At 38.8% G+C, this 21,386-nt stretch overlaps 3 protein-coding genes across 4 annotated transcripts; 2 read left to right on the top strand and 1 right to left on the bottom strand.

Moving 5' to 3' along the window:
• Positions 1 to 2,033: 2,033 nt before the first annotated feature.
• baxb (BCL2 associated X, apoptosis regulator b) lies at positions 2,034 to 7,106 on the bottom strand. The gene is made up of 6 exons (XM_081347048.1): positions 6,725 to 7,106; positions 6,615 to 6,645; positions 3,524 to 3,694; positions 3,280 to 3,415; positions 3,044 to 3,148; positions 2,034 to 2,892 (listed from the first exon to the last, which is right to left on the bottom strand). The coding sequence occupies exons 1-6, from the start codon at positions 6,744 to 6,746 to the stop codon at positions 2,740 to 2,742; spliced, it is 618 nt and encodes a 205-aa protein (XP_081203174.1). The 5' UTR covers positions 6,747 to 7,106; the 3' UTR covers positions 2,034 to 2,739.
• Positions 7,107 to 7,516: 410 nt separating this feature from the next.
• aldh16a1 (aldehyde dehydrogenase 16 family, member A1) lies at positions 7,517 to 17,405 on the top strand. Of its 2 annotated transcripts, none has more exons than XM_081392320.1 (16): positions 7,517 to 7,897; positions 8,803 to 8,902; positions 9,003 to 9,129; positions 9,228 to 9,385; positions 10,718 to 10,789; positions 11,355 to 11,701; positions 12,088 to 12,246; positions 12,348 to 12,504; positions 12,601 to 12,676; positions 12,757 to 12,862; positions 13,034 to 13,164; positions 14,644 to 14,811; positions 14,928 to 15,132; positions 15,220 to 15,405; positions 16,482 to 16,607; positions 16,854 to 17,405. In XM_081392320.1, exons 1-16 carry the CDS (start codon positions 7,811 to 7,813, stop codon positions 17,028 to 17,030), a joined length of 2,382 nt encoding a protein of 793 aa, XP_081248446.1. In that variant the 5' UTR covers positions 7,517 to 7,810; the 3' UTR covers positions 17,031 to 17,405. The 2 variants fall into 2 exon arrangements, with proteins under 2 accessions (XP_081248446.1, XP_081248447.1); XM_081392321.1 differs by having other exon boundaries at positions 7,540 to 7,897; positions 9,006 to 9,129.
• A 376-nt stretch (positions 17,406 to 17,781) lies between these two features.
• LOC308679853 (ferritin, middle subunit-like) lies at positions 17,782 to 20,937 on the top strand. Its single transcript, XM_081347660.1, has 4 exons — positions 17,782 to 18,846; positions 19,068 to 19,214; positions 19,360 to 19,485; positions 20,545 to 20,937. Exons 1-4 carry the CDS (start codon positions 18,745 to 18,747, stop codon positions 20,692 to 20,694), a joined length of 525 nt encoding a protein of 174 aa, XP_081203786.1. The 5' UTR covers positions 17,782 to 18,744; the 3' UTR covers positions 20,695 to 20,937.
• The last annotated feature ends 449 nt before the right edge of the window (positions 20,938 to 21,386 follow it).

The raw sequence follows: 21,386 nt of genomic DNA, 5'->3' as shown, positions 1-21,386 counted from the left end.
AAATGGGGAAACTATTTGCGCTACGTAAACCAGGGTGTGTATAATTACGGAAATACATTAAAATAATAATTTAAGAAACACCCGTTTGCAATATCAAGTAGCCTAGCATAACGATTTTTTTTTTTTTTTTGTAGCCTACCGGCTAACGTTACCGCTCAAAAAAAAAATTTGGAAGCGGATGACACCGGAAGCCAGACACATTTAATTTCCACTCTTACGTGAAAATTAAGGTGATAACGAAACTAATAGCAACTTTATACTTTATTCAGTACTTAAAATGAATGGCAATAAAAATGGCACAAACGAATAACATATAAAATATGAATCTAGTTAGGTTAAATTATTATAGGTTTTGAAGTGACATTAATTGTGAAAAAAAATATATACTTTTTTTAAACGGGCTTAAGGCTACAAGTATTTATTTATTAGGTAGCCTACATATTTACAAAGTTATCTGCTCAACATCAGACAAATATTTCGATATAGTCTAGCCTACAAACAAATATGTAGCATGTGAAACTTACCGAAGTACAAGATTGTTTGTAAACTGGTCATCTAAGAGATACAAAAGTAAATGTCACTTTACTGGATTTCATGATATAGCGCACAGGAAATAATGGCAAAGGCCGGTTTAGTAGGCTAACTTGGCTGAATAGCCTACCTGATGCCATGAGCGCTTCTTTTTCCGGTCTTCCTCTTTGGTCCTTCGTAGGTTTTGATGGTCACTTTACAAAACAAAATGAAAGTGTATCTATGTATGGCCTTTGATTTTACGTCAATAGCCTAATTGTAGGCTACAAAACGTGACGCAGACTTGTAACAGGTCTAGCGTCCTGCTGTCGTTCGCATCTTCACTCACTAGGCTAAGTGAAAATAAAAGCGAAACAAGTTCGTTTGCTGCATTCATTCCATCTGTCAATCGAATCGAATCCACACGTAGCAGTCATCCTCAAAGTAATTAATTCACAAGACACTTAGCTCAGAAGAAATGTGTGTGTGTTTGTGCATATCAGGCACGTGCACATGGCTCAACCTGTACAGAGCACATATGCCCTTTTTGCCCTTACACACGAAGTGCCCTTTTTTTGGTGGTGGTGTTTTCTTCTTCTTCAATAAATCAGTGTTATTGGTCACCCTTTAGGTCTGTCGGTCTGTTTTACAAATATTTAGCCAATGAAAGTTCTTAAAAAGAGCTTGTGTAAATCTTGTTCGATCCTCAAACTGTCAGTAAACCTGATAACTCCGCAGTTCCGCATATTTCTATGAAATTTCTTCTTTGATTTATTATTGCTGATACACTTAATTTATTAACATTTAATTATGTTATGGTAATAATATTAAATTATGGTTAATTCAAGGCTGTTTATATGCACGTATTCGCCATCTAGCTAATTTTTGAATCTATATAGGCCTATAATTCTCCGCTCGTCTTCACGTGTATAAATGTAGTAAAACATGTTTTTTAGGGATTTAGGGCTAAAGAAGCCCTTAATCCCTGTATATCTATATTATTATTATGATTTGTTATTAATAGGCCTAGTGAATAAATCTAAAGCTTTTGAGACTATTATTTTGTGTTATTGAATTTGTCATGAAGATGTGACCACTTTTTCCTTTTATGTGGGCTTACTAAATAATCTTTATATATATATATATATATATATATATATATATATATATATATATATATATATATATATGTATATATATAAAAAGGAAGGGAGGTGCCCTTTTTCAGTTTCAACACATGCCCCTCAAAAGGTCTGTGCACAGCCCTGGTGCATATATGACCGGGGATGAAAGTAACACTTTTTATATGAGCATCAGTAATTGTTTGTGCTAGATTTTGATACACGGTTGCCACATTTGTCTACTACAAAAACTCAATTTGACGTGTAGGCCTACTGCAAAATCACAGATTATCCGAGTTTATGTCAAATTTAAAGAGTCCCCATACGAAGAGTTGTAACACTAGCTGGAGATAGATGTAACAACAAGAGGTAATTTGCTGAAATAGGCTAAGATCCACACTAATTTATGCAAGAACTTTATTGAAGAACAAAAACATAATCAATTTTGAATAAAAATGTAGCACAAAAACAGTTGCCACGTGTGTACTGTATTGAGGTGGATAATGTTTTTATCCCATAAGAAGAGATGTGGAAACACATTTACCAAAAAAAAAAAACACCAGGGGATGTGATTGATAACTGGACTCATTGGAATCATATATTATACATTATTATACTGTATTATATATAATGTGTGTGTGTGTGTGTGTGTGTGTGTGTGTGTGTGTGTGTGTGTGTGTGTGTGTGTGTGTGTGTGTGTGTGTGTGTGTGTGTGTGTGTGTGTGTGTGTGTGTGTGTGCAGAATCAAAAGTCAATGGGGCATAAAAGCTGCAAATACCTTAATATATTTATCTTTAAAAAAATCCATTTTCAAAAATTGGGAAGTCACATTCAATGCACAATACTTACATTTTACAAGGGAGTGGACAAAACACATAATAGAAGACCACTATTCTATGTCATATAACAATTATTAATAAAAAGCTTAGGCTCAGTTCTTATCGCTATAAAATCTGTCCTGATCTTACAAAATAGTATAAATACATCAAATAAAGGCATAATACAATAAAAAGGGGCAAATTACAAAATCATGCTGCAGATCAGTTTATGTGATTTCTCTCAGGTTTACAGACTTAATACTTCTGTTGTTGTATCGTCACTCTCTCTCTTAGCTTTTTTGAAGTCTCAAGATGATGAAGCCACCTAACAGTAGGCCACAGGTGAAGGAAAACGCAGCTCCAAAATAGGGAAAATATTTTCTCAGTGAAGAACCAGAAAATTGCTCAAAGGAGAAACAGGCCAGTGCAGGGATACTGTACATCTGTATCATGGTGTACAAACAAATGAGTTATAGATGTGATATTGAGACCAAAACGTTTCAACACATCTTCGAAAAGAAGAAAATTAAAACAAAAGTCAAATGCTTCTTTATATTCCAGTATTTGAAACAATAATGTAAAAATATTTCTTACCCATCCTCCCACTTTGCGAATCCATTCCAACAGATTCCTTCTAAAGTAATCCAGACTTAAAGTCACAATACCTGAAACGATTCTGGGCAAGCGTGCAAGGACCATCTATTAAGAGCAAAGAGGAGCTTAGAAGTTACAAATTAACTGTACAAATATAAACATAAAGATGCACGTCTGTCTACAAACAACAGATATGTTAACAAATTGAACAGATAACATGCAGCAGGATCCAATACCTTTGCAGACAGCTTTCCAACTGAATAGAACAGCACTATAATTCTCCCCCAGTTGATCTGGCCATCTGTGAAAACCTTTTCCACAAGGTTCCAGAAACTTCTTTTATCAGCTACTTTTACTAAGCCATCAATCATGCTGTAAGTTTAGAAGAACAGAAAGAGAAACCAGGGGTTTTAAAAACCTGTGTAGACAACACCACTGATGTTCAGTAAAGACAGAAAAAGTTTCAGATCTCAGACTGACTCATTAAATGCTTGATCTTGATCGAGCCTATCGCCGATCACTTTAATGGTCTCCGCCAACTGTTGAACAAGCTTCTGGTCCTGGCTGTTGCTTATTGGTGGAGCTTCGGGAAGGTCTGGTGGGGCTACATTTCCTCCGGCTGCCACATTCATCACCTCACGTCTTACTACCCTGAAAGACATTTTATACAGTATGTTAACTGAATAGGAGTCAAATGTTTAGAGGTGCTATTACAGGGGGAAGCTTTATAATCACACACAGATATTTTGTGCATCCTATGTTTCAGTTTGCTTGAAACTGCTTTGAGTCCTACATTTACGGTATCCGAGAGAGCTCAGCATGTTGCAACTTGCAACTGAAAAAAACATGCAACAGAAAACCCCCCAGCAAATTAAGAAAACATCTTCATCAGTTTGACAACACATGTGCTGCAAATACTCACAACGCAATCAAATACAGAAACATGCTGCAAATACAACGCACAATCAGGATGTTAAAATAAATTTGGTATTTGGTTGCTTTGTATTGAGTATTTGCAACCGATGAAGATGTTTTCTTAATTTTAGCTCTCTCACCTACCGTATAAATTACCGTTTTTGCAGTGTCCATTTTTTTTTTAATGAGTGCATCTCATGTTCAAAATAATGAAATCAAAATGTTACAGTCAACAGTATCTATATTGAATTTATTTCTAAAATCTTTTTTTTTTTCAAGAAAATCAAAAAAATAATAATTATTTTGTCCACAAGAGTTCTGTCAACTATGTTATTAACCGAACAACCCCCTGAACAACAACACCATACGATCAGCACCATATGATGTTATTTTCCTCTGTGTTGGACATTTTGAGCACATTATTGTGAGTTCTCTCATTTTGTTCAGTGTTTTATCTACAATAACCTGTGGTAACAATGGTAATTACAGTTTACAATATTTTTATGATTTCAATTCAAATATATTTCCAGATTTGTCATTTACCTGATGAAGAAAAAAACACAAGGTTGGCCAAACAAGGTCAGCCATTGAAATTATGTAAAAATGGTGAAATTGTCATTCATGTAGAAATGTGATGTATACATATATGCACTGCTCAAAAAAATAAAGGGAACACTTAAACAACACAATGCAACTCCAAGTCAATCACACTTCTGTGAAATCAAACTGTCCACTTAGGAAGCAACACTGATTGACAATCAATTTCACATGCTGTTGTGCGAATGGAGACGACCGGTGGAAATTATTGGCAATTAGCAAGACACCCCCAATAAAGGAGTGGTTCTGCAGGTGGTGACCACAGACCACTTCTCAGTTCCTATGCTTCCTGGCTGATGTTTTGGTCACTTTTGAATGCTGGCGGTGCTTTCACTCTAGTGGTAGCATGAGACGGAGTCTACAACCCACACAAGTGGCTCAGGTAGTGCAGCTCATCCAGGATGGCACATCAATGCGAGCTGTGGCTAGAAGGTTTGCTGTGTCTGTCAGCGTAGTGTCCAAAGCATGGAGGCGCTACCAGGAGACAGGCCAGCACATCAGGAGATGTGGAGGAGGCCGTAGGAGGGCAACAACCCAGCAGCAGGACCGCTACCTCCACCTTTGTGCAAGGAGGAGCAGGAGGAGCACTGCCAGAGCCCTGCAAAATGACCTCCAGCAGGCCAAAAATGTGCATGTGTCTGCTCAAACGGTCAGAAACAGACTCCATGAGGGTGGTATGAGGGCCCGACGTCCACAGGTGGGGGATTGGCAAACTCGCCACTGGCGCCCTGTGCTCTTCACAGATGAAAGCAGGTTCACACTGAGCACATGTGACAGACGTGACAGAGTCTGGAGACGCCGTGGACAACGTTCTGCTGCCTGCTTTCATCTGTGAAGAGCACAGGGCGCCAGTGGCGAATTTGCCAATCTTGGTGTTCTCTGGCAAATGCCAAACGTCCTGCACGGTGTTGGGCTGTATGCACAACCCCCACCTGTGGACGTCGGGCCCTCATACCACCCTCGTGGAGTCTGTTTCTGACCGTTTGAGCAGACACATGCACATTTTTGGCCTGCTGGAGGTCATTTTGCAGGGCTCTGGCAGTGCTCCTCCTGCTCCTCCTTGCACGAAGGCGGAGGTAGCGGTCCTGCTGCTGGGTTGTTGCCCTCCTACGGCCTCCTCCACGTCTCCTGATGTGCTGGCCTGTCTCCTGGTTGCGCCTCCATGCTTTGGACACTACGCTGACAGACACAGCAAACCTTCTAGCCACAGCTCGCATTGATGTGCCATCCTGGATGAGCTGCACTACCTGAGCCACTTGTGTGGGTTGTAGACTCCGTCTCATGCTACCACTAGAGTGAAAGCACCGCCAGCATTCAAAAGTGACCAAAACATCAGCCAGGAAGCATAGGAACTGAGAAGTGGTCTGTGGTCACCACCTGCAGAACCACTCCTTTATTGGGGGTGTCTTGCTAATTGCCTATAATTTCCACCGGTCGTCTATTCCATTTGCACAACAGCATGTGAAATTGATTGTCAATCAGTGTTGCTTCCTAAGTGGACAATTTAATTTCACAGAAGTGTGATTGACTTGAAGTTACATTGTGTTGTTTAAGTGTTCCCTTTATTTTTTTGAGCAGTGTATATGTTATGTTATTATATAGTTGTCATGACACAACTGTGACTGTGTCCACTGGTGATAATAAATTATTTGTCATAGATTGTTGTTGTTTTTGTAATAATTTTCTATGTGAAACAGGACACACTTTCTCTCTCTCTCTCTCTCTCTGTGTGTGTGTGTGTGTGTGTGTGTGTGTGTGTGTGTGTGTGTGTGTGTGTGTGTGTGAGATAGTTAACAATGTGTGCATCAACTGTTAGCCTACTTGTGTTTGTATGTTTTAAATAATTAAAATGCTGCTTCTATCCTTTCAAAGTATAATTTATATCCACACAGAGTTTTGTATAACATCTCTAAATTCGGTTGATGTAAAACAGCCATTTTTAAAATAGCCTACTAAATATAAGAAAGTAATTAATGGTTCTAATGGTAAGTAATTAAACTAATTCATTAATTTATAATGCAACAAACAACAAATCATAAGTTTACGAAGTGAAACATACCTGATTAATAGTGATTCTCCAATCTGATCATCTGTAGATCGAAGAGAAACATTAACAAACATGTAACATCGCTTGAAGAGCACAAACACACGGTCGGTCACTTAACTTACCCTGCGAGACTTCGCAAGCCATTATAGTAAATATATATATAGCTATATATAAATATATTGTTGTTGTTTAGTTTCTCAGATAATGTTTTCGACTGGATGTATAGCTCTGGGGGGAATCCCACTCTATCTCAGGACAGTACTCGCAACTTTTTCACGAGGCTGAATCCGGCTTCTTGTTCGCAGCTTCAGACGAACACTACACGCCCTCTGGAGGCCGCACTTGTCGGGGACGCAGCTGTAACATGCCTTGATGGCAACTAGGACGCCTTCCATAATTTATTTGATAAACAAGTTAAAAAAATTTTTTATTTTTCTATCTCTCTTGAGTTTTATATATGTTGTCTACAAGCCATGTAAAGTTAGTGTTTTTTTTTTTGTGAATGATGAGTTCCTTTGCTGTAGTAGTCCAATAGTATGATTAGGAGGGGTTTGACGTAGACTACAACCAGTGTTGCCATGTCCACCGCAAGTACTATCAGCGTGGGGTTGGTCGTTCATAGTTAGGCCCACTCATATATGCGGGTTGCGTTTGTCCCCATGAATTAAATTTTTTTTTTTAAATGTGTTGTATTGTTTTAAAAGTATGGATATTGTTATAAAAAAAATATTATTGAACACACAATATTTTACAATGTAGTCTTAACTAATCTATGAGTTTTATATTTTCTATGTTGTTACATATCTGACATTCCTCAAATCGAAAAAAACCTGGTTTCACTCATTTTCACTTTTTGTGGCGCTTGTTATTGCAGACCATTTTTCTTGATTCTGTTGTGCGATATCTGGCAACATAATACAACCCAGGAAGAAATACCAGTGTGGACGTGACGCGAGAACTCATGTTGAACGTTTTTTTTGAAATAGTGAGGCTTTTTTAACCTTTACGTGTTTTTTACGATCGAGATCTCGTCTGTTCCATCTTTTTTATAGTCTGGTTCCATCGTGTTGTAAATATTACAGCTTTGCACATTTCTACATCTGATTGCGGTTATTAATCACTGCACACTCAGTATAATTATTTTATTTTGAAGTGGCATATTTTTCATTAGGCCGTAACAATTGTTATTTTTTTAGTTTTAATTTGTTATGGCAGGTATTTCTACAAAGACTGTGCACGAAATCTTTCAGACTATGGATTATGGATCATCCAGCACGAACACTTTAACAGCACAGGTAAAGCGCGGTCTCCTCGGGGGAAATTATCTTTGTATCTTAAATGTATCTTGGGGAAATTGTATTATTTTAAGCATCACAGCATGCTGCCACTTTATCACCCAATGTGAAATGATTTACATGTGACAGTACATTAGGATGACCGCTCACGAGAAAAGCATGTGACAAGATGCAGGATGTCCTCTTGCTGTAAAATTGCATTAAAAAAAACACAACGCTAGGAAGTAATTGTACTTCTTGATGCTTGTCTCTAAGTAATAGTTCGCTTAAAAATGAAAATTCAGTCAATTATTCATCCGCAACATCCAAATTCATATGACTTATGTAAAACACAAAGGGATGTTATTTAGAAGTTCGATAAAAACAGACAGCTTCAGTCACCATTCACTTCCATTGCATTTCTTTGTCATTCAAGGCTGTCAGTGTTTATATGTCTTATCTTACCCTTTATAAAAATCCAAATGAAAGTCATACAGGTTGGAACAACATTAGTATAAGTAAGTTTGTGTGTGTGTGTGTGTGTGTGTGTGTGTGTGTGTGTGTGTGTGTGTGTGGTAAAACTACCCCTTGAAGTATTGTGAGCAAAGTTCAAAAAAAACGGTTAACTGTTCATGTATTTTGTAAGAGCCATAGTTCTGTGAATGATCTACTGCAACCTTCACCCTTTTTTCCACAAAGCCAATCTTGGTTCTCTCAAAGAGCTAAAACACACCAACCTACAGTATGTTTACTTCAATCAAACATGGTTGTATTTTGAAGCATACATAATTTTCAATATAAGTTGAACCTAATTCTCAAGTATAGTGTCATAATTTCTTTCTCATCTGTGAGAGATGTGCATTCCACTGAAATGTGCATTCTCTCAGGAAAGTGTCCATTTTCCTGCATGTCTTTCTCTCCCTCAGTCCTGGCTGGAGAAGCACTCTCGCACTCTTGGCTTCTTCGTTGATGGGAAATTTTCCAGCCCTGCAGACAGGCAGACCCAGGATGTGACTGATTCCAAAGGTGAACAATATTGGATATTTTCCTGACGTTCTTATCTGTTATCCAATCTTCCATGCAATGATAAGATAACTTCTCCTGCCCTCCTCCTGTGCCTTTACAGCAGCGGTGGTCTGCAGCACTGTTTGTGCTAAAGATGAGGATGTTGGGTCTGCTGTCTCTTCTGCAGCTCGAGGCTTCAAAACCTGGAGGGAACTCAGCTGTTACCAAAGAGCCAAAGTCTTACTCAAGTACTAGATCTTTACTCAAAATAATGTCATAAATAATTAACCTGTCACAGTAATTGTCAGGTTTACATCATTATTAATATAATATGTTTGTTCCCCAGGTTGGCGAGTGTTCTGCAAAGACACAGTCAGTGTGTATCTGAGCTGTGTGAGCTCTCTCAGTCTTCTACCTCTCCTACGGTGCTCATTAGACTGGCCCAATACTACGCCAGCTGGGCTCAACTACGAGACACACTCATGCCTGAGTGGACCCCGCATGGTATGTGCATGTCGATTCGTTTATATGAGTTTGAGAGACAGAATGTGAATTTGAGAGAAAATGTGGCTAAGTCTACATTTTAATTTCAAAAGGCTCCCTGTCCACACTGGTGTTTTCAAGCGTTTTCCTAAAGTTGCTCATCCACATCTGAAAAATGCTAATAATGACTGTACCTAACGTTAGTTGTTCGCGGTCAAAACTCCGTGGTGTAGACAGTTTCACGTCGTGATATTAATACATTCAGCCAGGTTTATTAAAGCCAACCAACCCCGTGACGTCACACTTTAGAATACTGCACACAATGGCAGCGCCCTGGCAGCAAAAGATATAACGGTTTTTCTTTTTTTTCTTTTATATGTTTACATTTGTCATGTTTCTTATATAATTGTTGATTAAAGTGGAAATCCATCTTGTAAATCATGTAAACTTGATTGACTGCTTCATTTCCCCTTTAAATCACCTTACTGCTCGCTACTCTTCTGGCACGATAATTTTATTAGCAAAATATCCAACCACTCAGTGTTACGTCCAGGTTGCACTCAAAATGCGTCTAAAACGCAATTGTCATCATGTTTTGCTGCAGGACAGCAATTGTGAGTACATTTTCAGTCATCTTTGCAGGAACGCAGTATGAAGACTGTACAAAGACACATTTCTCTTTAGCAACACTATGAATATATATAGCAGGCACAACAGTGCCGATATAGCCGTAGACATCTATCGGTACAACATGTGTCAAAAGCATCAGTTTTCACAGTCCACACTACAACGCGTAAACGTCATTTTCAAATTTACCCACTTGGGAGAGCGTTTTCGTTGATAAAAGTTCTCACTGTGGACAGAGGGGTGAAATGGAGAGAAAAATGTGTTTTTAAATGATAATGTACTAGAGGCTGCTTACACAACACTGTTTTTGTGAAAAATTTTAATGCGTTGTGGCCGTTCAGTTACACAACAGTGGCGTTTTGGGGGCCTGAAAAAATGCAAACTTTTGAAAACGTGTTTCAAAGTGCAAGTTTTTGAAACCGATACCGTTATCGTCTCTGTGACGTCCTACGCATGTGTATTACGTGTTCAGTCTATAGGCGTGTAGTGTTTCTTTACAAAGTGGCCTGGCAGCATAATAAAAGTGTTTTTAATCGTTTTCACAGATCCGTGTGAATGGGACAACGTATTGTCAAAAACTGCAAAGGAAAAACTTCTCCATTCTTAGAACATCATTACCATGTAAACATACCCTTAGTGTGGACAAGGCCGGTGTAATTGACTTGTGCGAAAATAAGCAGGAAGCATGATGGTGATTCTGATGTCATGTTTTGCTTACTCCACTAGGTGTCGTGGTAGTTTCAGATGACTGCTCTGTATATTTCCTTATGCTGAAAGTTTTACCAGCCCTATCTATGGGTGAGTATTTCTTTAAACAGACACTTTCTTGTCTTGAAGTTTCACTCATGTCAGTTTCACTCTTCCAGAATGAATAAAGGGACATAAAACAGATAGTCCTAAATCTGATTTAAACAACTTGATATCTCACAGACATCTGCATTTAAGCCATTTGTAGGTTAACTTCAGTGAACATCGTTAACAGTATTCAAGAATTAGACATGTTTCTACATGTAATTTCCTGGCTCAGCCAGTTGTAAACTACAATTTGGACTATTATTTTTAGTTGCACTAATAGCAGAAATGACATGTCTCACATTTAAAGGTAATAATACTAATTATAAATATAATGTTTTTTATCCTTAGTTTTGACAGTGTTTTGAACATTGTTACTGTAAACTTGTGTTTTTTTGTGTGTGTTCTTAGACCTTTGTGATTGGTTTACCTTTTACTGATTAAATAATATCATAATTCATTAGGATGAGTTTGTTGCTCCTAAATGTAAGCAGCTAGTTATCCTGTGTAAACGAGAGGTGAGGGTGCAAACCAAACTATTATTTATTTGCCTTCTATACTTATTTTCTAGGCAATGCTGTTATTGTCGTGCCTGGCAAGACTACCACTCTTCCTGCCCTTCTGTTGGCTCAGCTGTTTATGGAGGCTGGAATCCCTGCCGGAGTGTTAAATGTGGTGACAGGCAGTGAAGCATCACTGGCTGCCAAACTGGCTCAAAATCCACAGGTGAACTACCTGACCTATTGTGGATGCAAACAGACTGGAGAAGCTGTGGCTAAAGCAATGGCTGGCTGGGGAGTCCCCATGTCTTTCTCTCTCTCACAAAGCTCTGTGTGCCCTTTTATCATCTTTGATTCGGCAGACCTCGACAGTGCTGTGGATGGAGTGATAGAGCTGGCCTTTAAGAAGAAGAGAGATGTAAGAAGAAACAAAATACAGTCATTTTAAATTGTAATAATATTGCACAATATTACTGTTTTTACTATATTTTTGATCAAATAAATGCAGCTGCGGAAAGCCTTCTTTCAACAACACTTAAAAATCGTAACTGTTCCAATATATAAATATATAACCGATTTCCAAGGAAAATATGATATGGTATTTATATATTTAATATTTAATATATACTACTTGTTATTTATTCATATTAGTGGTTATTTAAAAAAAAGAAAACCAGTTGACAGTGCTCCAGCCGTACCGCCATGGTCCACTGGAGGTGCTCACAGATCGAAAACCACTGCAGCAGAGTCATGAAAAGACATAATATTTATCTTTTTGCCTGCTTGTCTCTCTCTCTTCTCCAGTTCCAGTGGGTGCTCTGTGTGCAGGAATCAGTGTTGGACAGTGTTGTGGCCAGGCTGAAGTTGAGAATGGCTGGGATGAAATGTGTTTCTCTTGTCACTGAGACAGACAGGAACCTTATAGATGTCGTTGTTCAGGAGGCACAGCAGCAGGGGGCAACAGTGTGTGGATTTTTTATTTAATATGTCGCCAATACAAACATTTGAGCACATATTGTTTCAGCATTTCCTTTTTTTATTTCTTATTGTTTTACATATTGTAGCTGATCCAGTCATGTCCTCCTCCTTCTACTGGAGGTCTCTACCCTCCTACTGTACTATGTGGACTGGCTCCCTCCTGCGAATCTGTGATTTCACCTCCTCCAGGCCCCGTGCTGCCTCTCATATCCTTCAGGAGCTCTGCTGAGGGAGTTACACTTGGTGAGGCTGAAATGAAAAAGAACTGATTTATATGAAGAATATTGTCTATACACGTAGTGAAAAGTTGTACGTTTTGTTATCTGTCGTTGTGTGTAGGAAATCACAGTCCTCATGGTCAGGCTGCCTCCATCTGGACTGAAGATTTGACTCTGGCTTTGGAGTCTGCAAAAAGGTGCATGCCTGGTCAAGTATTTGGGCATCTCATTTTCTCTTCCTTTATCTGTTTATCTCTCTTTTTTTCTTTGTCCATAGTTTGTGCTTGGGAACGGTGTGGGTGAACTGTCATTCTGTAATGGATCCCGCACTGCCTATATGCGGACGGAGGGAGAGCGGGAACTGCACCGATGGAGGCAGAGAGGTATAAGAATTGCAAGAAGTGACATGTCATGTGCTAAGAATGGGCTTATGTGGTGTGTAGGCCTTTGTTTCTGTTCTCTTGGTTTTTCGTACTATTTTTCTGATTGGTTGTATGGTTTTGTTTGGTGTCTAGTTCAGAATGTCTGACTCTGTGATTTCCGTTCCTCTATAGGGGCTGTATCAGTTCCTTCGGCCATCGCTTTCACCCTCCCTCCCCCGCTCCAGTCCCAGCTCTATCAACTATGCTGCATTTGGCTCTGTGGCATCCAAGTTCATGATACCTGAAGGATTTGATCCTTCCAGGTGGGTGTATAGTGGCTCATAGTTTAACAGTGAACTGAGAAATGAATATAGGTTTTGTAGATAATGTCGTACATTTTTCAACACAAACAGACCTGTTCCAGCTGGTATAAACATCTAAATATGATCAGTATTTCAATTTAATTGAGTTTAGCGCTAACACCTCATATCTATAGGGTCATTTCGTGTCAACTCAATAGAGGTCCCCGGCTAAAATATTAGCTTTTTTTTTTTCTGGTGAAAAAATACATAAATGAAGATAAAGAAGAAAGTTAAAATATGAAATGCCATGGATGAATATTTTCTGTGTGATCCACTATTTTTGAGGGGGCTTTAGAAAGATGGCAGCAACATTATTTTTGCTTTTTTGTACAGAGATTAGTATGTCTGTTAGTAATATATGTTGGCTTTAGCAACCCTTGTTGCATTATATGCCAACGGTGACAGTTCAAAAACGGGAAAAGACACTCTTCGTGTCCTCAAGAAGTATTAAAGACATCTCAATATCCTTTTTAATTCTATTACTTAAAGTTTTTCTTCATTTTTAAGGCTGTACACTTAACAAAATTAAGGTTCCAAAAGGTTTTTTTGCTGTGATGTAACAGAACAATTTTGGGTTCCCTAAGGAACCTTTCAGTGAACCATTTTTTCCTAGTGAAGAAAGTTTTAATCATCTAAAGAACCTTTTGTGTAATAGAAAGACTCCATGGATGTTAAAGGTTCTCTATGGAACTATTGATACCAATATGGTTCAAAATCATCAGAGATATGGGCTCAGTGCGGGTCCATGCTGAGTTCCGTGGACATTATCCACGTACAGCCAGATTTTTGTGCACGAGTGATCTGAGCGCTCAAAAAAGGTCCAGTTGATAGTACACATGCGCCGAAAACATCCGCATCTGCACTCACAGTCAATGGAGTATGCTCTGAAAGGCTTGCATGCTCAACTGTGCAAGAGACAGAGTGGAAAAGGATGTGTATCTAAGCCTTTATCTGGGAAAGTTCCAACTCCTGTTACTATACTATTACCATTACAAATACCAGCAGCAGATTGTGTGGGACTTTCCACTCACCCCTCTTTTTGAAAATGAATTGTGACATTGCTAGAACCATTTTCTGATCAGCTTCCTGTACCATAGTTCACTGTATACTCACACTTCACTTACTACCTGTCTGCACCATAGAGATAGGATAAATGGTCTGCTATAAAAAAAAAAAAACTCTCTTGGCAGAATGAATGATGATAACAGTACAGGTCAAGTAAATTAATCACAAAATAAAATGCACCCAGCCTCCAAATTTTTATCCACTGATTTTACTTTAAAATATATATATATATACCTACAGTAATTGAATGTGCAACCTTTATCAATAACAAAAGCCATGTAATGTGATCATGGGGTGGCATGCTAAATGACCATTGCTGATATTCTATTGCTTTCTTCTATGACCAATTTCTCTTTCTTTCTCTCTCTTTCGCAGTGTCCCTCGCTTTTACCCACAGTTAGTGAGTGGTCAGTTGCGTAAAGCTGACTCGGGCTGCAGCAGGTCAGTGTTGGCCCCTGAGGGTGCTGTTCTGGCTCACTGCCCAGATGGAGGCAGGAAGGATGTCCGGAATGCAGTAGAGGCCGCCACTAAAGTCCAGCCTGGGTAAGAGCATATGGAAAAGTTCCTGTTTGTTTGAAAATAAATCATATGGACCAGTGATGGTAGCCAAGCTTTTTTGATAGAAAATAGTGACCTGTGATGAACTGCTGTCATTGCAGGTGGATGAAGAAGAGCCCTGCTACACGTTCTCAGTCTATTTATTCACTTGCTGACAGTCTGGATAAGAGGAGGCGGGACATGGCTGTATCAATCCAAACTCAAACCGGCATCTCATTGGAAGAGGCCGAGAAAGAGGTGGAGCTTAGCATCTCCAGGCTCTCTGATTGGGCTGCACGCTGTGATAAAGAACAGGGTGGAACTCCAGTAAGAACACATGGTGTTGGAATGATTATTCGATTAACCCCAGATTTAATGTGCCTGCTTTCTAACTACGTGTCCATCTTATTAAAGTTCCCGCCCCAGTCTGGCTCTGCCCTGTCAACTCCTGAGGCTTTAGGAGTGCTGGGAGTGATTCTCCCCAGCTCTAAACCTCTGCTCTCTTTGGTGTCTCTGCTGGGGGCAGCTGTTGCCATGGGAAATGCTGTTGTCATGGTGCCAAGTGAAAAATACCCTCTTCCAGCTCTTGAATTTATACAGGTTTGCTACAATTTTTTTAAATAAAATAAAACTCAATTAATTTGTTTAGTACTTTTCACAATGCATATTGTTTCAAAGCAGCTTAACTTATTTACATTTTAAAATTTAGGAAGTATTTTGTAATCAGCCAGATAAATAATGTCCATATGGCAGTAATATACAGCTATAATATAGTACATGTTTTGTGGTTCGTTAACTTCATGTATTTAGTTAACACAACAAATGTGTTAGGCAGCAATTGCATCTTGTACTCGTAATGATTACAATATAAGGATTATATTTCAATAATAGGATAATATTTTAAAGTTTTGCATGTCGTCTGTTGCTGTCATCCGAAATCTTTGCAGTTGTCTGTGTCGTCTGAAAACATTGCAAAGTCTGGATCCAATCTGTAGTTATTCCAGGATAACTACAGAAAAACAGAAAAGCAAAGGGAGAAGAATAACTGTAGCCGCTGTTCATAGCATTTTAGGCAAAGGATATACAGTAGTCAACATTTAAAGTGGATCAAAAAAGTTCATCCAAGTTGTCCTAAGACAAGAACGGGTATTGTTCAAAATTCATGTATAACTTTGAAAGTTTTTGATCCACTTTAAATGTTGACTACTGTATTTGGTGCTGTTTCATCAGATATAAGTGTAGAACATGTTTATGAAAAGCATAATGTAAATGCTCAGCTAAAGAGATGTGTATTTAATATAGAAGAGACTGAGAATGCGTCTGAGCCCTGAACATTATCAGGAAGGATTTCCAGAGTTTAGGAGCCAAATTCAAATAAGCTCCACCTTCTTTAATAGACTTTGATATCCTTGGTTCTATCAAAAATCCAGCATTTTGTGACCTTAAAGAGCGTGATGGATTTAGTTTGGAGGTAGACCGGTAAGGGCTTTATTGGTAAAAATTAGGTAACAGTATTTTATCAATCACATTTTTGTATATGTGTATGTTTAAAGTGGTTGCGGGAGACACTTCACACTCACTGCTGCCTTCATTAACCTTCAGTTTTCAGAATAAATCTCCACATTTCATTTTCTTTATGTTTGTAAAGTCTTCAACTTCTATTTGTTTGCTCAAAGGTCCTGCAGGCCTCTGATATCCCTGCCGGTCTGGTCAGTATAATAACAGGGGGAAGGGATCAACTAACCCAGGCACTTGCCAACCACAGTGTGATTCAAAGCATTTGGTACTGGGGAAGTAAAGAGGTGAGTGGATTTTTTATTATTATTTTTTTCAGTCTTAAAATGGGAGTAGGAGGCATTGAGATATATGGAGAATGGAAAAAATGTGTATTTGACATTGACAGACAGAGACATGATATTGCAAAGATGGTGACCTCCATTATTCCTCTTCTGCTATATAGAAGCATACATGCTATTTTGACTGCTTTGAGCAAGGAAAATGTTCTGTCAGCACTGGTCTCATTGGATACATGGAACTTCTCTTTTTAGGGCTGTCAGTTTCTTCAGTACTCCTGTATCAGTCCCCTTAAACGTTTGTGGCTACATTGTGAAGAGGAAGAGGAGAAGGAGGCAGGCCGAAACTGGAGCAGCTCAAATCCCTCTCTTCAAGAAGAGCTTTGGAGGAAGGCTGTGGTCTGGAAGAGTATATGGATCCCTACTGCATAAAAGCACTTATCATTGCCATTTAGACAATAAAGAGTGACTGGGGATGTTACAAGAACATTTGTTTCACTTTCACAAAGTCACGTATGATAAGAAAAAGTACTTTTTATTAGTATCCTATGATAGACGGTTGTATTCGGACAAATAAATAACTGTTATAACGAGTCTAACTTGTTTATTTCAGTACAGTAATCAGGTTTTAATACAGTGTAAAAATTATTGTACAGAACTAACAATTATTTGTAAAACGCATTGTGCTCTTACATACTGCTGTGAATTTCAGTTCCCTGTTGTCATATGAGAAGGGTCTCGATGTGGTTGCTACTATGTGGATATAGTTGCTTAAATGAAAACTAATTAAAAAGATTAAATGGTCAGAAAACTGGTCTAAAATATGTATTACTTGCTGCTACTAAACTGAAAGAAATAGCAATCCAATGTAGCATAGAGTATTGGGCTGGTTAGCAATTTATTTAGGCCAGCTCATTCACGAAAAGACACTGACAGACATCTATTCTCAAAGCCGTTTATGCATATATATATATATATATATATATATATATATATATATATATATATATATATATATATATATATATAACTGATATTAAAACACCAATAATTTGGCATTCTACCGACACTGAAAGCTGTTTACGACAAAGCTGAAATCATGACTCAGTACTCTGCCGAGTTCATTAAAGTTTCAAGCATAGTCACGTAATGCATAATAGGAAGTGAATGGAGAAAATCTGCTGAGTCACAATGAGAAAGCGAAGTGCCACGTCTAGTTGTGAGTGTACATTTTTTATTGCTGACACAAACTACATTGTCCTCTCCAGTTTATAAAACAAAATGCTTAGTCACTGTGACCTGATGGATTACTTTTGTATCCGAAGGCAGTTACCAAGTGAACAAACGTCTCCATGTGGTTGTAATATTAAAAGACTCCCTTGACATTTATCATCTCAGAGCCTCTGTTCCTATGGTGTGCCATACGCAGTAACATGATTGGTATGCTGATGAAAATTTGTTATTTTTAAGCCTTATTAAACTATAATATTTCACTATGTCCTTTCTGTAAAAAATGTAAGATTCAAACTTAAATGTTTGTTGTGAAAATACAATGTGACACAGGTGTCAGCCTGATCAAAAGCGAACAACATCCTTAAGTATACTAAAAAATTAAATTCGTTTCCATAATTTCTATCATCGCTCACTTTAAATGCGTATCTTATAATCAGGTTTACTGTTCAATGTTTAATTAACTGCTTTACACCCCTGATATCATGTAAATATGGTAAATCCTTGGATAATTACAAAATTACATCGAATTTAAAGCTTTGATATTGTCTACATTTATGTAGAATGAAAAATCTTCTTCTGATAGATTGAGTTTTCCATTAATTATTAAAAAGAGTGGAAAAACGTTAAATTGTCGTATCTCCAATGTCTGCTGACTCTCAGCTGACTGTTTTACCACTTCCTCGTTCAGCTCGTTCTTTGATTGGCTGGTTCCAGTGACGCATCATGTTGTGATCGTATATAAGACAAATGCGCGCACCTTCATTTCACTCACAGCTTCAGGAAGATACGAAGAGGTTCTTGCTTCAACAGTGATTGAACGGAACTTCGATTTCGCCTTGAAAAACATCTCCTTTCATATTTATTATTTTTTTACCAACGTTTTGATAAAAAAAACGACGAAAAATCCGCCGAAATGGATTCCCAGATTCGCCAGAACTACGAGCGCGACTGCGAGGCTTTGATCAACAAGATGATCAATTTGGAGCTTTACGCTTCCTACACTTACACTTCAATGGTAAGTTTCAAACTTTTTTTAAAATAAATAAATAATAATAATCAAATCCATATGTTAAATCATGCCTCTTTGTCGTGTTTTCCTCTTGGTTGCGACATGTTATGCAAACAGACTTGCAGCTTGGAATTGTTTACTTTTCGCCATTTTACGTCACCTTTTCACAACGCCACGGATCCGCGATGAGTTGATAATCTTTACCCATCGATTTTGTTTCCAATCAGGCTCACTACTTCAAACGGGATGATGTGGCTCTTGCTGGTTTTGCCAAGTTCTTCAAGGAAAACAGTGAGGAGGAGCGCGAGCATGCCGAGAAATTCATGGAGTTCCAGAACAATAGGGGCGGACGCATTGTCCTTCAGGACGTAAAGGTAACATTTAATGTGTAACATCGACGTTGAAAAATGTGGTAGACAAAATGGACTTTAGGTTTATGCATATTTGTTGGGGCCTGTTGAATTGAGGCACTAGTGGACATCACGTGCTCACTTGACGTGTTTGTGTCTTTCAATCCAGAAACCTGAGCGCGATGAGTGGGACAATGGGTTGACCGCTATGCAGTGCGCTCTTCAGCTGGAGAAGAACGTCAATCAGGCTCTGCTGGATCTACATAAGGTTGCCTCTGAGAAGACAGACCCTCATGTAAGTCCATGTTCACTGCTCCTTAAAGGGTAACTTAACCCCCGGTCAGAGCCTGACTCCACCCACTGTCAATATTTGAAAAATGCTAGAAAAGTGGGCAGACCCCAGCGGAGAAAGAGGGGACGAACCGTGAGCGGGGTGGGCGTGCACCTGAGACCTGCTGTCAGACTCTAAAATGGAGTTTGCTCACAGGTTCGCAAGACGACATAAAGTACATGCATCTGATGAGTTTTATCAGAGCCCGTCATTCTCTGGTTTTATCCAGTCGATGTCAATAGCGCGCGCTCTCTATATAGGCACATTCATATTTTGCCGCTATGTGAAAAAATCCAGCAAAATGCGCCGACGCGTTTGTCGACCCCAGAGGAATAACTTTAGCCTAACCATAAATTGTGATTAAATATGATCACTCACATCAAGACGCCGCTGCTGTGGTGGAGTCCATGCAGGAGGAGCAGCGTTTGTCACTGCGTCGCTTTTCAGCGCGAGCTGTGTGGAGAAACCCATTTCTACCTCTATTGCGTTGGAGAAGCAATCCCGCGAAAATGCATGTTTCACACTCACGGTCTTCCAGGCCAAGTGCATGCAAACACTGGCGCCTAGTTATGCAGTCCAGCAGTGCTGTTGCAACCAGCATTACTACACCTACGTACCCTCCTGACCACTGTACACAGATAAATCTACGCTAGCTCATACCAAGGGCGTGTTGAGCTCGTGCCAGGGGCGTGGTAGAGCTGGAACCTGCTTACGTCACCTGCCACCTTTTACGTCACTTGCCACCGCAACATCCAATAGGAAAATTCAACTGCAGTAGCCACCGTTCAACCTTAAGAGGGCAGCACTCAGACGTTTTTACACCATATATTGTAAAATTAAAACACTTTATACCCAAATGTCAAAGTTACTCGAATCAATGAACAGCACTAATAAAGCCTCATTCTTACAAATCATTAAATAAAAAAAGTTGGTTTAGGGTTTAGTTACCCTTTAATGCTTTTATTCCATCCTAATTTATTGAATTCAATGTCCTAAAATATCTTCTGATGTCTTGTCCAACAGCTGTGTGACTTCCTGGAGACTCACTACCTGAATGAGCAGGTGGAGGCCATCAAGAAGATTGGTGACCACATCACCAACCTTTCCAAGATGGATGCTGGCAACAACAGGATGGCGGAGTACCTGTTTGACAAGCACACCCTGAGCAGCTAAATGCAGCCCTCAGATCATCTGCAAAACCTCCAGCTGTACTCTAGGCTTAAATCATCAAGCTAGTGTTGTCATGTAGCTCTTAGGCAAATTTTTTACATTTGAAAGATTGACATGTTAACATTTTAGAGGCTACATTTCACTGTATAACATGCATGGCTCTTTAATTAGCCATCAAGCCAATGCTTTCTTTTTGAATGTACACTGGTTTTAAGTGAATTTGGTGAATAAACATTTTTGGCTGGATTGACTTGTCTTTTACTTTTTTGGGGTTGTGAAATTCGTGTTTTCAACAAACAAAAGGTGCTTTAGAGGTTGATGAATACGGAAGTGTTTGACTCATGTAGCTTTTAGCAGTTAATTCGTCTGGCCTACAAAAGGATAATAATTAAACTATAGGTAAGATTGTGATGAAGTTTGCAATGGAGTATATATTTTATATATATATTTTTTTTTGTGATGAGTTTGCATAGACCCACACTATTAGGATGGAGTGTTCAGTGACTACTACAAACCCCATTAAAACTGCTTTGCATCCTGGTAGAAGTTGGTGAACACTCGGATCACCCTTCACATATCTGATTTGGAACATACAAAACATCCTATAGTTTACAGCTAAATATGTTCAATCTACTTGGGTTCATGGATAAATGCATTATGTAAACCTAGGGTGGGGCTCCAGCAGGGCTTTATAT

This window comes from Scardinius erythrophthalmus, assembly GCF_964197995.2.
Source record: "Scardinius erythrophthalmus genome assembly, chromosome: 1".
NCBI classification, from domain to species: Eukaryota; Metazoa; Chordata; class Actinopteri; order Cypriniformes; family Leuciscidae; genus Scardinius; species Scardinius erythrophthalmus.
The sequence above is the reverse complement of the archived record's forward strand: the minus strand, read 5'-3'. Positions and strand labels throughout refer to the sequence as shown.

What these genes read in the sequence shown, in the direction of transcription:
- baxb (XM_081347048.1), bottom strand. Translation starts at nt 6,746, where the DNA reads ATGGCTTGCGAAGTCTCGCAGG. An exon ending in GGAGAATCACTATTAATCAG is followed by an intron (nt 3,695 to 6,614) that starts GTATGTTTCACT and finishes AATGTCTTTCAG; the next exon opens with GGTAGTAAGACGTGAGGTGA. An exon ending in TTGGAAAGCTGTCTGCAAAG is followed by an intron (nt 3,149 to 3,279) that starts GTATTGGATCCT and finishes TGCTCTTAATAG; the next exon opens with ATGGTCCTTGCACGCTTGCC.
- aldh16a1 (XM_081392320.1), top strand. Translation starts at nt 7,811, where the DNA reads ATGGCAGGTATTTCTACAAAGACTGTGCACGAAATCTTTCAGACTATG. An exon ending in AGAGCCAAAGTCTTACTCAA is followed by an intron (nt 9,130 to 9,227) that starts GTACTAGATCTT and finishes TTTGTTCCCCAG; the next exon opens with GTTGGCGAGTGTTCTGCAAA. An exon ending in AAGAACAGGGTGGAACTCCA is followed by an intron (nt 15,133 to 15,219) that starts GTAAGAACACAT and finishes ATCTTATTAAAG; the next exon opens with TTCCCGCCCCAGTCTGGCTC.
- LOC308679853 (XM_081347660.1), top strand. Translation starts at nt 18,745, where the DNA reads ATGGATTCCCAGATTCGCCAGAACTACGAGCGCGACTGCGAGGCTTTG. An exon ending in CCTACACTTACACTTCAATG is followed by an intron (nt 18,847 to 19,067) that starts GTAAGTTTCAAA and finishes GTTTCCAATCAG; the next exon opens with GCTCACTACTTCAAACGGGA. An exon ending in TTGTCCTTCAGGACGTAAAG is followed by an intron (nt 19,215 to 19,359) that starts GTAACATTTAAT and finishes CTTTCAATCCAG; the next exon opens with AAACCTGAGCGCGATGAGTG.